Consider the following 17,268-nt stretch of genomic DNA (forward strand, 5'->3'; position numbering starts at 1 on the left):
GATGAATGTATCTCTTTAAGTTTTTTAAATGCAAGAATTATATAAAAAGGAAGTAGTTTCAGTGGTCAAGTGCCTGTTTCTTCACTTTTTTTTTTTGGTGATAGTGATCTGTGCCATATTTGTGTGTTCCTTAAAATACTGAAGTGCTTAAGAGAAGGACCAGAAACAAAATGTAGTTCATAAAGAGTTCTGTGGAGACTGACGGAGCTTCCTGCCTGTGTTGCATGGACTTCTGATTAGAGTGGCTATTTCTGCAATTAATAATTCAGCTTCCTCCTGCCATTGCTTCCCCTAGAACCTCTTCTATTTCTCAGTTAAAAGAGCTGAGGCACAAGTGAGAAGTTACGTGATCAAAGAGACGGGTGAGTTGTAGATCTGGAAATACAACTGAGTCAGCCTGCACAAACTTGCTGCGAGCAAGTTTCTTTTTAATCCGGTGCTACACAGAAAGTAGTTTCTTGCTCTGGGTGCAAGAATTGATAAAAATTTCCTTTGAAATGCTGTTATGGAAAAAAAACATAAAATGCTCAAATAGAAAAGCGTGGTGATTTTGTTGGACTTGAAACGTTCTGCTAGGATGTGTTATTTCCACTGAAACTTTTGTTTGCTTGGCTGATGTTCAGCACCTGCTCAGACCTCTCATTTCATCTCTAAAACTGGGAAGGGTTGTCAGTCTGCCTGCTCTCTTGTCTAGATAGTTTTGTTTAGTGACCCGAAAAAACAATAAACAAGTGAAAGTTTGGATCATTCATTTGCAGGTTCATTTAATGAACACCTAAGTAGTTGGCAAACTTTGTTCCTCTCTTGCCCACCTCCTGGAACTTCAATTCAGTGCACCCAGATCAAAGGTTTTTAAAGTTGTTGTGAAAATGGTATCTTCTGATTTGGAAATTATGTTTCCAAATGCAAAACTGAACATTTTTGAGCTGGAATTTACAGTTCACCTGTTTCACTTGCCCTGCTTGGAGGAAATGCAGAAGTTAAGTCAGTTTGGAGTTAAGTGCTGGCTTTCTTTGCAGAGCTGTTAGAGAAGAGGCATCACTGGCTGTCTGTGCGAGTTTCTGCTTGATTTTAATTGAAGATGTTTACCTTTTCTACTGGTAATTGACTGGAAGAAGCATTAAATCCAGTGCCTAGTATTTCCCATTCAGGTTTGAAGGCTAATGAGCAGTTTTATTGCCCATGCTGATTGAATGGAAATGTGATGACCAGTAATCCACTGTTGTTTTATTGGCACTGAAGAACATTTCTTTATTTTTTCAATGGTGTAATGAGACCTGATTTGCTCACTTCCTAGTACTAAGTGCTTGAAGATTTCTCTTATTATCAGGCAGCTGGCTCTGTTTGTCAGGTGGTACTGCTCAGTGCTATGCTGAGGCTAAAATCTTGTTTTACATGGAGCCTGGAAGATGAATTAACCTGTTTGTACAAGCACTTTGAATTAGCTGGGAGCTGTTAAGGAAGTTTGAATCATGGGGTGAGTTGACTATGCTGAGACTTTCATACCTGAAAGTTTTGAGCTTTTCTGTTTCTTATCAGATAAACTTTTTTTGCATCCTTTGCCCACTTACGAGCCACAACAGCAGTTGTGAAGAAAAGTTTTGTTGTAGAGAACAGTGTTTAAAACCTTTTGAAATCACCATCACAACAAGCTGTGGTTTGTCTGTCATTTCAGTATTTTTACTTCAATAAAAGTATTTAGATGTCAAACACAACAAGCCAAAATCCAATCACAGGAAAATATCTTTGCTTTATGTTACTATGCAAGCATTTTGTTTGCATAGTTTATCAAAATAATTTCATGTAAATATTCTAATAAAAATGAAGTTTACAAAAACTGTTTGAGAAAGTATTTTCTCCCCTTGTAGCCAACAATTTTTCAAATGAACTGAAATAGAAAGCAAAAATTGTATATAAAGAATTATTGTTTCCAGTTACCTGGAGACAGAGCATGTTTCCCTTCTGCTATGGCAACAAGAACATATGAAGTACAGTACCCCAATAACTTGGAGTTCTGCCATGAAATAGATGAAGCCCAGTATGAGGGTGCTGTCTTTATCAGTGCAGCTTTCAGTCTGAATTGTAAAATAATTTTGACTGACTTCTCACAGCTCTGACCCACACAGCTAATGGAAAGTGGCTTTAAGATACATAAAGATCATCCTACACATTAAATTCAGTGTTGAAGGAGATTGCTGCATTAGAAAGAGAGTTGCCAGCAGCAGTAAGAGGATACTTCAGTACTTCTGTACTTTGAAAATGCTTGCGTCCTGTTCAGGCTTCCTGTCGAACCCTGTAATTCATTCCTTGGGTGTCTAATCTCTGACATGAGTCAGCTCCAATTTTCTTTGTTTTGAGATTTTTCACATTTGCTTTAGATCATTTTCCAAGTCCTCATTAAGTACTCCTTTCTGTGGCTGGTTTTTATCATGTTTTGAGGTTGCAGGCATGTATTTTGCATTGATTTGTAACTGTTACTTGTTGAATGCAGGTGTTAGATTTGGGATGGCTGACATATGTTAGAGAGAGTTTGTTTCTAAGGTAGGTATTTAAGGGCTGAGGAATGCAAAAGGATGAAAATAGTCAGTTCCTTCCTTGGTGGTGGGTGTGTGGAATGGTAAACTGGGTACAACAGCCTGGGTTTGCAGTGCCTGGCCTGGCCCAGCTGTGTGCCTGCCCTACATCCTCAACCCTCACAAACTTGTGTAGTGCACACCCAGTTGGATCTGCTGAAAGTTTCTCCCTTTCTCTCCTTCCTTGGGGTAGAGGTAATTCAGAGACAAAGTCCAAGTCTGTTACTCCAGATAAATGCATGTGTAAAGATATATAATGTGCTATGTAGAAGCAATAAGCAAAATTGGGTATTTATCATGCTAAAAATGTGGCTTTAAGAGAGATAAATGGCATCGATTGAAAACACACATGGTATCTTTTGTGTCAAGAAATAAACAGCACAGTGTTTAACCCTCTGGAATGCACTGTAACTCTACAATGTATACACTGGAATGTAAAAGAAAGTACTGCTTGGTGCTGGTTGAAGAAGGGGAATTTCAGAACTTCCTCAGGTCTTTTCCGTAGCTCAGATACTTTCATCTAAAACAAGCAAACATAAAAGTGTTTATGAGGCAGTCTTTCACAGAAAAGATTTTCTTTTCCTTAAATCTTTCGTTGTGTTTAACAGTTTGAGGGAAGGACCAGTGTAAACTGTGAAAAAGACAGCCCCTAAATAAGTGACCCACACTGCTTTTCTAGGAGTCTAGAAGGATGACAGAGCAGTGTCTCCTCTCATTAGCTCTGGGGGTACCTGTGGGCAGCAGCCAGGTGTTTGGAGCTGGAGCATGTCCTCGGTCCCTCTTGTCTGGCAGCCTTTTGGAGCCACAGTGTCTGCCTGGCAAATGTCACTGCGTCTGACTGATGCCTCTGAGAGCCTCACAGAGGAGCAGAGCAGCTGGCTGAAGCCTAGCAAACTCCTGTTCTCTGTCTGGTAGCAGGTTTTACCTGTCTTAAAGCTGTTTCCAGTTGTTTAGGTACATTTGTTCCTCAAAAAATGCCTGTTCAGATCAAGCACATAGACTTTTAATTCTGTCTGCTGCCTTTTGCAGTAGGTCTCAAATCTTGATGGCAAGAGAAGGCTTTTTCTTCTGGTCTTGCTGCAACTAATAATTCCCCCCTGACCCCCCTTTCTGTTGGTTCCTGCTTTTTTCTGGGTTGTTGGTTTTTTTTTGGTTTTTTTTTTTTTGGTTGGTGGGGGTTTTTTTGGGGTTTTGTTTTGTTTTGGGGTGTTTTTTTATGTCCTCTTCTGCCTTTATCATGGACTTCCCCCACAGAGTATTGCAATAACAAATAGAAAAATTCCTAACAAAAAGATAATTTCCTCCAGGGCCTTACTCTTCAAGGATCCCTTAATGTGTCAGAATTGATACTACTTAGTGCATGCTTATGTGCAGATGTGGCTATTTAATTTCTGGTTTTGTACTCCAGGATATAAATATTATGTATTTGTTTGAATTCAAATTTCATTTCCAATGCAGCGATCAGCAAACATGTGAATTTAGTGTTGCTTGTTTTACTATGCTGCAGAAGCAAAGTTAAATACAGCTTCCTAAACCCTTCTTGCATTAAAAATTTGCATGGCCCCTTGTCTCAGCCTTTCTCCAAATACCATACAGTTTAGGCAATTGTTTAAACCTAAAAGTATCTCAAGAGTAGATCTTTCTTGTTATTTGTCAAGATGAAGTAGCAGAAGTAAATTTCATTTGCTAGCAACCCTAGTGTTGCCATTTCTTTACTGTCAAATACTTTGCTGTGCAAACATCATTGCTATGGACATTGTACAAAACATGCTTGAGATAAATCATGTATGTTACAATACACAAGGCTTAATGGATTGCTTTTCCATTGCTCATTTTAAAATTAAACCCACCAGCTTCCTGTTTTTCTTGTCCTGAAGTCCTGTCTATCTGAGCTCTTAAAATTTCTAAAATAGCCTGTCAAAAAAAGGAATTCAGTAAAGTGACTAAAAAGTGACTTCTGCTTAACCTTTGGTTTTATAAACAATTGGCTGTGTCCTAAATAGATGAAAACAGTCTATTTTTAGGCCCTAATTTAGAGAATTGATATTTCCACATTTGCTTTGTCATAGCTGGTAGTAGTTGCTAAATTGTGAAAGCTTGTAGCTATTACAAATGCTTGGAGGATTGCTGAGTGTTCTGCCATAATGCACTAAGAAGCTCAGTGTACTGTACATTTCAATTTATAATAAGACAGTGTAGCTGATAGCACAGACACTGAAATATTTCAAGTCTAGACTATGCCTTAAAAAACACAGGCTATTGGCTTTTTGGTGCAGCAAGTTGGAAAATAACTGATAAGGGAATTGAAGTACAGCAGACTTCAAAAAGTGATGAGTTCTCTAAGCCAGGGTGGGTTGGGAGGGTTCAGCCACTGCTTGCCTGCCTTGTTGGGATGAAAAGGGACCTGGTGTTTGAAAGGGTTGGTCAGCCTTGCCAGGTTTGAGTGGTTTGTGAGGGAGGTCACACATAGATGGGGAAGAGGAGTTTCTGCAATGCTCTGTTTACTAAGAAGAAATGGGATGGAGAAATAGAAGAGCAAAGTTTCCTCTCTTTAGAAAATGGTAACATTAGTATTTCACCACAGACAAAGGTAATGGCCAAAGAGTTTAATGCCACTGGTGTTCTCTTAATAGCCCTTTTGTACCTTTGGATAATAAAAATAGCTTGCTGAAGGTTTTGAGTGGAGCTACATATTGTAGTAATGGGAGGAAATTATGATGTAGCTGATACTTTTATGGCCCCTTTAATATCCCAATTCACCTTACAAATCACTGTGTTTATCAAGTCCTTCTCTTACTGCTGCTGGGGAAGAAGAACATTTTGGTTGTGTTTGCTGTTGTCCTGTGTTGTTAGCTGTGGAAAAAAGGAGGAATGTTACCTCAGACCGGGCTTGTGGACTTGAAGAATTACATAATTTCTTTCAGTTTGTCTCTGTCTAACGTAATGCCAACCGTGTTTTTCAGAGCCATGGTGTCATGGAAGGGGATGTACTTTGCACTTGCACTATTCCTGGGAAGTTTCTTTGGAAGTATATTCATGCTGGGCCCTTTTCTGCCTTTGATGTTCATCTCGCCAGCCTGGTACCGCTGGATCACCGACTGCATTGTGGCCACGTGGCTCACACTCCCTGTGGTAAGTGCCACATCATCCAGGTCTGGGCAGCTCTCCATAATCCCACAATCTGGCTTGCTCACTAACACTTTGGATTTTATTTTAGGGTTTTTAAAGCTATTTATGCTGCTGTATAAACAGGCCCTTACACACTTACTATCGGTGGAGACTGGTTTACAGTGTTGTAAACTATGTGCCTATTTACTGTCCCCCTCTTCTTTCACAGTTTAATTTATATATCAGCTAATCTTGTGTGTTCGTGTTATGCTTGAAAAGGTCTTTTTTTGACATCTTCATCCCGTGTCAGTCAGATGCAGAGAAGAGTGCGTGAAACTTTAATAAACAGAAGAAAGTTTTCTTTAACAGTTAGCTTCCTTAATGAGTTGTCTTGTAAACTCTTTCTTTGAACTGTGCTCTAAGTCTTAGGAAATTATCCACTGTCTGGTAGATTGTTGTCAACCTTCACATTCCTTAATCCTTGTAGAATTTAGCCCTTCTGGTTGACTTAGAGATAAATGTTTTCAGGTGAACAAGAAGAGCTCCCCCTAGAAAGGATGTATTCCTCACGTATCATCAGCTTTACAGCTATATGAATCTGGAAATCAATAACAAAGCTCTTCCCTGAATTGTTCCAAAGGAAAGGCAATGTGAATGGGATCTGTCTCTTCTTCCGTTCTCTAAAAGCCAGGGAACGTTGTTCCTCTAGGCCATTAGAGATTTGTTTAACTTTTTCTGAAGTGAAATGCCATATTGGTGTGCAGCAGTATGTGTCTTGTGGAATAAAGGAAGTTCTATCCTTATAGTAGATCAAGTAGTTTCTGCTTTTGCTGTTTCTGCCTTCTGTGTTTTAAAGGGTCTCAGCTGTTTCTTATTCTAAAACTTTTGTAGATTTTATCATTACTAAATGCAGTGAAATTAGGAGGGCTGATGTAATTTACAGTAAAGGAAATAGATTGTTATTTCTTGTCATGATGAAATTTAACTGGGTACTGATACTGTCACAAAATAACCCTTTCCCTGTTTGTCTTCAAACTTTTTTATAATTTCAAAATCTCCAAAATCTTTTACCAGTCTTTTCTTTGATTAGTTGCCTGGGCTTTTTAATTCTGGGTTCTTATAACAAGTTTGTGATAACTTTTTCAGTCTAGAAGTTTGATTTTTAGCCCACACTAGAGCTACACAAAAGTAATTTTAACATCTTTGTGAAAAGGATTCTGTCTTCTGAAAATTGTGGGGATTTAGATTCAGGAAAGGAGTCTCAAAAAGATTTTGCATCCAACCATTTTGAGGCTCAGACCTTGTCTGCCTTAGGTTTCTATACTTACACCACTGCATTCTTAGTCAGGAGAAACAGGTTCTTGGTTTGTGTCTCCAAACAATAAAATGTTCTTGTGCCAGTTGGACTCCAGCAGGGAAACTCTGACCCTGACCTCTGTGATGTAAGAAATTTTCACCTTCCTCACTCTGCTATCACATTTTACTTCCTTTCTAGGAGTCAGCAGGGTGGGACAGTGAGGTGGGTCTGAACTGTTTCAATTTAGTTTGGCTTCTATTAGGCACACACAGAGCTGGCAGAAATATGAACAGAAGTTGTTTTACTTTCTAGAGCTCTGTTTAAATCCCCAGTGTTTGTTCTTTTGTGGTTTTTGGTGGGGTTTTGGTGGTTTTTTGTTTTGGTTTGGTTTTTTTGGAGAAAGAATGGGGAAGAGAAGGTAAGGAGGTAATTTGAAGGCCTTTTTCTTATGGTGTTTTGCTGTTTTCTTTTTCTGTGCTGACTGGGTTGGACAGTGTGCTGCCAGTGACCCTGACCTTAGGGACAATAAATGTTTGTGCAGCCAATCTCTCCTTAGATTACCTACCAAGTTATAATCCATACTGAGTCACTTATGTTCCTACAGGAGAGTATTCCTGGAAAACCAGGGAAAGGTAAGCTTAGTGCAGTGATGGGAATAGAGTGCTTTTTAAGAAGTGCTGCTTAATTGTTGTTTCCTCTTCCATTGAAGAGCTATTACTGGAGAAAAGCTGGCTGCCTTATTAGAAAACAGAAGTTTGTTTACCAGTTAATATGAGCGAATGAGTGAAATTATATAATTCAAATTAATTTTTATTGCTAATGGGGTGATGCTTTTCTTCTGGGAGTAAAGCCATAATACTGAGATGCTATTTCTAGGCCTTGCTGGAAATGGTGTGTGGTGCCAAGGTGGTTGTCACTGGAGATGGATTTGTTCCTGGAGAAAGGAGTGTCATTATCATGAACCATCGCACACGAATGGACTGGATGTTCCTGTGGAACTGCCTGCTGCGATACAGCTACCTCAGACTTGAGAAAATCTGTCTCAAATCCAGTCTCAAAAGCATTCCAGGATTTGGTATGTCACTAAACCCTTTAATTTGAAAGGAACGTATGTTTAAATTATGTCCAGCATAGTTCATAACCTGCTAAATGACATAGGTTTAAATTCTGTTTCAGTATTTAAAGAAAACGTTGTGTAAAATATGTGGCATGTGGAGCAATTAAACCATAAATCTCCAGAGGACACCTGGACTGAATGCCTAAGCATTTCGTTTTTAAGGTACTACATGTGCTGCTCTTGCTTGTAGGTAAATATATTTCTGCTTCACATACCAAAAGCATTTTTCCAGATGATGAAAAATGATTTTAAGTTTTTTCAAAGTCTCTTTCAGCATTGTGGTTTGGGTGCTATTTCACCCCACATTGCAAATGCTCTCATCAAGCTTCTTTCTTCATTATCCAATGTAAACTATTGAGAAGATTAAAAAAAAAGCTCTGTAGGCAATTGCAAAGTTAATGGTTCATTTTAATAACTAATTTTAAATTGAATTTGGCTATGCAACATATTCTCTGCAGGATATGAAATCATCAGGATTTATAGTGATGTAGGCTGGAAAGAGATCTGAGTTGCACGTATTCAGAGGAATTGTTTCAGATAGTCCAAAAATTGTTGCACAAATGGTTTCTGAATAAATAGGCAGACTTATCTGAAATAAAAGCATCTCTGCATTTTATTTATCTCTTAGATTTATTTGCTGTTTTATACAAAACTAGCTTGGGCAGGATATGCGTCAACTTTATGATGTCGAAAGAGTAACCTTATTTATGGTTGCCTTTTGTCAGGCCATTTATCTGAACAGATAATTTTGGCAGGATTCCATCCTGAGGAGCTCTCCTACTGTTGCATTGTGTTGCATTCAGTGCTCTTTAAGTAACAGCAGCAACAGGGTAATGTGCTTTTATTTCCCTAACAGCCACATATTAAGGTCAATCTTACTTGACAAAAGAAAAATCTCTTTTAACATGACAGGAAATGAGAAAATGCATATTAGATATCTTCATTATACAGCAGAAATGTTTTGAAATCTTGGAATCAGCTGTGTATGCAACTTTTTATAGCAGTGATGGAAGATGAAGTCAGGAGTATCCTGGGGAAGACTGATAAATTTCTGTCTTCAAAAGTAACATATGTCTTGTTGTTAAGAAAACCACTTGTATTAATGCCATTAATAAAATTGGAAGGTCAACTCCAGAAGCCTGGATGCTAAGCTGTGCTTGGTAAAATGCAGTTCCTGAAAGGATGTTAGGAGTCATTTAGAGATTGTTTGTTTTTAAAAAAAAAATCAATTCTCAATTTTCTGCATAAACTGAGCACATCTAATAGATTTGATCAGTGGGCTCAGGCAGATGGATCCATGTCAGGTCAATATTAGCAGACCATGATGCCATCTTTGTTCTGATATAGCAGCTTAAGCCACTAACAAAATTCTGGGCTTGTCCTCCACCTTGTGATGTAGAGGTGACACATGCAGACATTTGCTCCTGTTGTTTCCATGACAGAATGACAATTTCTGGTGGTAGAGCAGGCACTTGGGTCTGTAGTGTTATAAACAGCTAATTTTATGCCTGATCCCCAAGAATTCTCTACAATACATGGGCTTTGAGGACTTTGGTTGCAATTTTGTGAATTATGGTTTATTTTTCAGTAAACTGTTAATGCTGGATTATTAATCACAGAAGGGGACTTCAGTTAAACTCTATCCTTCACTGAAGCCATGATTTGATGTCCTGAAATTCTGGAAGATAAGCTTCTGTTTTATTTTAGTGTATCTAAAAAAGAGGCCTTAAAAATGCATGTCTCTGTGTTCAGTCAGGCTGTGGCATTTTCTTGCAAAAATAGTGTTCTGTTATCTGTGTAATTAGGGGATTGTTAGAAAGTGAGACTCTTGGATTAAGTGAAGACTGATGGAAACAGATGAAGCTGTATGAAGTTTGTTGGGGCAGGATCACTGCAGAGAATGGTGTCTAAAGAGGAGAACCCTAAATCTCACCAGAGACAGCAGAATTTCTCCCACTTATTGCTCTCAGAAGTGCTGTGTTATATGATAGACTCTTAGTAAGTGTTTATTCAGGTTTTTGGCTTGTTTTTAAGTTGTGTCCTGTGGTTTTTAACTAAATGTTTTATTTTATGAGCTTGTAAAAGCCAGAAGATCACTTGGAAATCAACCAGACAATTTCAGTGCACTGCATCTGTAATTGATACTTTAGATGTTGGTCATTTAAGATTTGATATTTGTGATAATTCAATGAGCTATTTTTATCATGTCTTTCAGATTTATCTTTTCATTTATTTATATGGATTAGTTGCACATAGTCAGATGTATAGGGTTAGGGAAGTTTGATACACTGGCTAAATGCATCTTCTAATAAATCTTAGCCTAGTGGTAGTCATGCTCTGAGTTTCAGAAATATTTGAGTGACTGTACCATATTTCCTTCTTTGCAATTTTTTGTGATCTTTCAAAGGCTTTTACTTTTTTTAAACAGGCATTAAATTTAAAATTATGTTTAAGATAAGGTTTGTAATGCAAACCTTCCTACCCATGTTTCTAAAAGCCTTGCTGTATTCAGCATAGCACTTCTGTTGTCATAAGTAATTTCCCATTTGGGTGTAAAAATAGGTCTGTGAGAGATTATGCTTTTTCCAGTGGCATATATGATAGGTGAAAGGCAAAGCTGGGAATGGAAATAGATCCAGAGTTCTTGTGGCCCCCTTTGTAGGTTAAAAGTGTAAAGGTATCAGATTTAATGAGTCTGTATTACAAGTAGGATGTTATTTTCTAGTTAATTATAATTAAAATTAGAGGATTCACTATTTCAAGGAGACACATTGAGTCATTTATCTAGTTCTTAAGTTATTAATTCTTTGCATTCCAGTTTATGAAAAAACTTTAAAATTGATTAAAGGTGAGCTTTAAAAAAAGAAGTCCAAAGAAAAACAGATGGTCCTTTCTTCCTGGAACTGTAGCTTTGGCTTGATGAATTGTGTGCAGTAAAGTTTTCAAAAAGAGATATTACGTTTCAGTGATCTCAATTTCAGAAACATTCTTGCAGCATTTCAGTACATCTTGCCAAAGCTGGCGTCTCCAGGGAGCACTGCTCTGCTCTTGGCTGTTGCTGCAGTTTCTCATCTGACATCATCAGAAGCTACTGACACATTCTGCAGTATCAGTTTTCAAGGAGAATTTCTAATGGCATTGGCAGTTTCCTGCATGGTCTGACATGATAGGGCTTCTCTGCAGTACTTGTAATGGATAGGAGCAATTAATATTCTCAACTATTCTCATTTAATTAGGAGTAGTTTGGGAGTGATACAGATTGTGGTGCAGTCATGTTCAGAATGTGCTATGGAACACATATTGTTCCAGTAGGTACCAAGGAACATACAGGGTAGTGTGGAATGACCAGATAATGTCTAGGAGATGGTTTTAATTTTTTTTCTGAGCATTTGTGGAATTTCCACATTCATTTGTGGAAGTCTTCTTGTGCTAACCAGTAAGACTTCATTGGAAATAGGTATGTGTTTTAATGATGGACAGTTTGATTGTGTTGGATGAGCTTACAGTAATATTTGAATTTTAATGGTTAAATGTGCCTCAATATGTATGTGAAAAATAAATTGAAATTTGGGTTTAATTTGAGTGCTATCAGATAAATTTATGGAAAAGTGAGAGAGGGTAACCAGAAGGACTAATGTCAGAGCATGGCTGCCACATGAGATAATATTAATTCTAGTTTTGCTTAGTGCAGATGGAAAAGATAAATACCATCATAATTCAGTGTACAAATGTAAAGTATGCAGGTGTTGCAGGCACCATTAATGGACATATCTTCAGGACTTCTCTGTTCTGAAAAGGCTCACTAAGGCTGCTAAAGGAGGGAATTATAATTGAAGCAGACCGGGCAGGAACAGGTAAGGAAAGGACAAGATGACAAAGAAAAAAGAGGAGAATAAGCAAAGCTGACAAGCCTGGAGTAGTTAAGCACAGATATAACTGAGTAACTCTGTCCAGATCTTCATCTCTGGATTCAAGTTATTCTGTGGCTGACATTAACGTATAATTTAGAAGATTGCAAGATGTTGGAGCTTTTTAGTCATTTTTCACTCATCTGTTCACTCACATGTTGTAGCTCACAAAGGCTCAAGTTAAATGCCGGGGGGGGAAAAAAAGGACGTTTGCTCTATTTCAGCACTGGGCTCAGCCCCACCAATCTTCTACTACACGTCAGTTGATCCATTATAGCTGTCCAAGTGTGCGAGCCTCGCCTGAAGCAAGCTCAAAGTAATTTGAGTCATCTTGTTTTTCAATGAAGCAGGGCAAAACAACTCAAATTATCCTGCCTTTGCCACAGGCTAAGAGCATACACACCGACAGCTATGATGGATCAGCTACCAAGAAGTAAAATATTGTTGTCACTAAGCCTAGAATATTTTAACGCTTAACTCAATTGGAGTATGGCTAAAGCAGTGCACTGTGGAGGATCTGTGCACATTTGTATTGGCATGGAAATGTTTGTGCTGCCACAGCTACTATCATAGGTAGGGATGGAAATGCTTCAGCATAAAGCTCCTTTGCTCTAGCAAAAGCAAATCTATAGCTGGATTTACATTAAAATTCTTACCAATAGAGCATATTATTCAAAAAAATTGAAACTTAACCTACTGAACTTCCTAGTATAGTTCCTGTGTCAAGTATCTTACATTAAAATAGGCTGAGAGTTTTGAGGAGCTGCAATGTTTTGTCTTCTAGCAATTCAATTATGAGCTGCCAGACTTAATTACCATAGAGTTGTTAACCTACATGATTTCGAGAGTAGAAGTAGAAAAGCATGCTCTCTAATGGCAAGCACAATTGTTATTCTACCAGCTATTCCTGCTGAAGACTCTTGAAGAAGTTTTAAGTGTGAATGAAGGATTATTACTGTGCAGCAGAAATGCAGTTTAAGTTGCCTGTAACCTTTTATGCTTTTTTTTTCCTTTTGTAGGGAAGAAAAGCTTAGGGGCCTGTTTCCCAGCTTGTCTCATCCAGGAAAGGCATAATAGGTTTCTCCCACCCCTGTCAGGGAAAAAAAAAAAAATCCCACAACCAAAGCCAACAAGCCTGTGTTCCATTAAACTTTCCTTATCCTTTCTATATAAGAAGGACTCCATTTGTTCTCTACCCCTTTTCCTCTCCAAAATGCACATCAAAAGTGTGAGATCAGATGCTAACTTCTTTCATTCTCCCCCTTTTGCAAACAATAAGTGATGGAGGGAGGGGTTATTTTGTCCAAGCTCACAGAACAAATCAGAGCAGAATTAGGTTGGCGTGTTTTCCTGACTTGCATTCCTTTGCTGTTACCAGTGGGTTATGCAGCATCTGTACAGCTCAGCTCTTCAGGCTGGGTTCCTTTCAGGGTCCCCCATGGAGGAGATGAAGCATCTGAAGAGGATGCAGGCCTTTGGAAGATGTTTTTTGTTGTAGAATCTCTCCCAATTCCTGACTGGCAGTTCGGATGACACATCCATGGGAGAGTCTCACACTGTTTGGTAGAGCCTGCTTGTTCTTCCTCACAGTCTCACAACTGGAGGTTGTTTTCTGCATGTCTTTGGAGATTTTGGAGTGACGTAGGGCTTTTCTTCAGATACGTATTGGGCAAGGCTCATCTTTTTTAACACGTAGGTTTTTCATGTGCTGTTTCACTGTATTGATGTATTTTTAAAATGCAACAGAAAAAGCTACTTTCCAGCCATCCCAGAGCCTTTGCTTTAGTTTCCTTTGCTTTTGAGTGATGTTATGTTCTGTTATTCTGGTTTTACATAGTACATCAAATCAAATAAAATTCAAAATAAAATTTAAGATGCATACTATAACAAAAGAGGTTTAATAGTCTGTAGTGCCATTTATAGCATTTTGTAAGTGGCACTAATATAATGGTAGAGTTAATCATCTAATTGTCCATATTCTATAACAATGGCATAATTTAGGAAATGAAATTAATTTTTGAATATGAAGCGTCCAATAATATCCTTCTGAACCACAATTAAGGCACTGAATATTGAAAGAAGATGGTAAATCTCTGGGTGCTTTATATGCACACATATCTTGCTGCTCCTGTAATGAGTCTTTCCCACATGGTTTCACATGCTCTGTGTTTGTTCCTTGGCTGAGAGATACCAATTCTTCAATGGAATATTCTTTCTAGAAGGTTCCACAGTTATATTTTCACAGGCCACTGTATCTGACTAGCTTGTTGACAGCATTGTTCTTGCCCTGACAAGGAAATCTTATGCTGCAAACCTTGTTTGAAGAAGTTTTTATTCTTCCTCAAGAGAATGAAGCAAAGGAAATTAAGAAAGCATTAAGACTTGAATGTGAGTTAAACGAACATAAAATTTGGAATAATTTGGTACTGAAATAAATGCATGAGAACTATAGACAAGTGAAAGATAAAACTAGCTAATCAGAGCAAGACCAGAATATTTTTGGTTTTTTTCAGTAACCTTGAAAATCTGTGCTTTTAACATTGCTATTTGTTAATTGTTTTAGTCGGGAAAAAAAATTTGGTTAGGCTTCACATACATTAAAGGACATGATAATCTGTAGAATGCATTGTAGACTACATACGGATATATATATATATATATATATATATATATATATATATATATATATGAAATAGATAATCAGAACATAAACTGGACATCACCATAAAAATCATTTTAAAACAGATGTAGATTAATGTTCAGAGTCTGTTAGTGCAAGGCAATAGCAAAAGCATGGTGGTTTTTAAATTAACACCTCACAAATTGAATCAAATTAACAAATAGACTGAATCAGATGATTCACTATAAAAACAAGAACACTACTGTGAATTTGTATTTGTGAATTTTATCTCTGAGTTTATCTTGTAATTTGCTTAAAGAATTCACCCAATAAGACAGTAATAATTCAATTCATTATACTTCTATTAACTAAATTATTGGAAATCCGCATGGTTAAAGAAAACTTGCCAGGAGCAGAGATTGTACTTTATGAGATTGTTTCAAGAAACATTTTTTTCTTTATTTTTCTAGTTTCTGCTCTCAAACCATTACATTAAATATAAAAAAAAATTAATTATTTGTTTTGGGCTCGTAGACATAAAACTACCTAGGAAATAGGAACAACAGCAAAATGCCCAATTCTAATTGAATTTGCAGAAATGTGCTTATGAGTCTATACTGATTAAAACTCAATGGTATATGCACAGTACCTTTACACCCTGGCTTCCTGTATGATTTTCTGTGAGCCAGCATCTTTTCAGTACCATAGATCTCTGAAACAGGGGACATTCACAACTGCTTACTTGTTGCCTTGTGGTAATTTTATGCAGCAAAACGCTTGGAGTACCAAACTGTTAATGGGCCCAGTTATTTGTGTACAGTGGGATCATGAGCTTCCGAGTGATTTCCCTTATTAAGCCTGGATGTCTGGTTCTCTGATGCCTCAAAAGCCCTGATCAGGACCAGACTCCTGTTGAATACAGACACACTGAATAAGGCTTTTATTTTTGACCAAGATAGTGCTATGAAGAAACAGTGAGTAATCCAGTTGTAGAAAAGAGAGGATGAATGAATATAATAGCAAACCCCATACTAGGCCTTTTACCTTCCTACCTGTTTCTGTAATTTTGAATCATTTATTGAATTTGTTTGCAGGGGGTTTAGTAGTATTAGTTGTTCTGTTAATTGCTACAGGTAACATACCAAAGATACCATTTTCTGGAGGGGAGGTGTGTGTGTGTATGTTTGCTCTCAATATCAGCCATAATATCCCTCTTTGAGATGTGACATTTTGGGGGATATCTAATTTCTGAGGCTGTGTAGATAAAATTGTGATACAAAACCAGACAAAGGCTTTTTTTTTGGCACAGCTCAGCTCTTTCTCGCTTTTGTTCATTGTCACATCCATGTTTGGTATCTGCTTACTTCCAAATTACCTTTGCAATGAAAACACATAAAGGAAATTTCAGCTTTGAGTGTTGTTTTCTTCTAAAGGATTTTGGGATGAGGAAAATAGAAGTGCAGGGTCTTAGAATTTAAAAAGCTTTAGTCTTGGAGCTAGCATTTTTAATACAATGCTGCAAATTCTTGACCTGCATAAGCTGTAGTTTGCTTTATCCCCAAGGCAGTAAGGAAATTCTGATGTATAGCACATCTCTCTATTTCAATAGCAGGCTTTTCTTTTTGTGCAAGCACGTTTTTTTTTCTGCACAGAATTACATCCTAATAGGATACATATCATTACTGTGTCTGTATTCCTAGAGATTTTAAGCTGCTTGTTTATTTTTTCAGCTCTGAAATGTTGATTTAAAGGTCAATGTGGGTAGCTATTCTCTCTGGTAGGTTTTTGCACTGCTGTTTGGCAATTTGGAACAAGAGCTGTGCAGTGTGATGTTTTTTGTGTGCCTTTGCAAGCAATGTTAGTCATCCAAAATGTCGGCTCCGATAAGAAGATTATTTTAGCAAAGAAATGGATGTGCATTGTTATGGTTTCTTTAGCTTTGCTGTTTCTCTGCTGTGTTTTTGTCATCAATGATTTCTTAAGAATCTGCAAATCCAAAGGTAACCATTTTTCCCCAGTCAAGTAAATGCTGCCTTTGCTAAGAAAATTCCTGTTGTCCAGGAGCTTTTAGACAACCAGAAATGCTGTGCTAAGAAAGCAAAATGTATTTAATTCAGTTGAACAATATGTTGACCTAAACTGAATAGCAAGTCTTACTGCAGGCTGCACATGAGAAGGAACTGCCTTCTGCTGCTTTTTCATAAATATTACTGATTAGCAAAACCTTTCATTCTGCCCATTGATTTACTGTATTCCTCCTGTTTGCCCACACATTCCTGTTTGGCTCCCACATCATGTCTTGGACTTGTAACATGTTGTTTCTGCAGCAGCACAATGCAGACACACTGGAATAGAAATCAAAGCAAAAGTTGCTTTCCTTTACTCTTAGTCATCTATCTGTTAGATAATCTCTTCTTTTTTGAACAGTCAGGACTGTTTTATCTAATTAGATATACACTTAAAGACAGACACATTCTTCCAGAACACTGGATGTTATTTATTGGAAAGGTTAGAAAATCAAACCTGTTGTTTATCTTAAAAACTGGATGCCTCCCAACTCCTTCCCCACTCCTTCTCCCTGACATTGTACTGTCACTACATTACAACTTCTGTTTAATTATTCATAGCCCAAATATATAGCACCA

General features: G+C 37.6%; 1 protein-coding gene across 5 annotated transcripts in view; it reads left to right on the forward strand.

Annotated features, from left to right (window-relative positions):
* LCLAT1 (lysocardiolipin acyltransferase 1) overlaps positions 1–17,268 on the forward strand; it is a 111,706-nt gene that overhangs the window by 32,295 nt on the left and 62,143 nt on the right. For all 5 annotated transcript variants that reach the window (XM_058801054.1, XM_058801056.1, XM_058801052.1 and 2 more), the window contains 2 exons: positions 5,537–5,705; positions 7,855–8,053. In XM_058801054.1, coding sequence (XP_058657037.1) covers positions 5,541–5,705; positions 7,855–8,053 — 364 coding nt within the window. In that variant the 5' untranslated portion in view covers positions 5,537–5,540. The remainder of the gene's footprint in view (positions 1–5,536; positions 5,706–7,854; positions 8,054–17,268) is intronic.

Source organism: Ammospiza caudacuta, chromosome 3 (genome assembly GCF_027887145.1).
Source record: "Ammospiza caudacuta isolate bAmmCau1 chromosome 3, bAmmCau1.pri, whole genome shotgun sequence".
Classification (NCBI taxonomy): Eukaryota; Metazoa; Chordata; class Aves; order Passeriformes; family Passerellidae; genus Ammospiza; species Ammospiza caudacuta.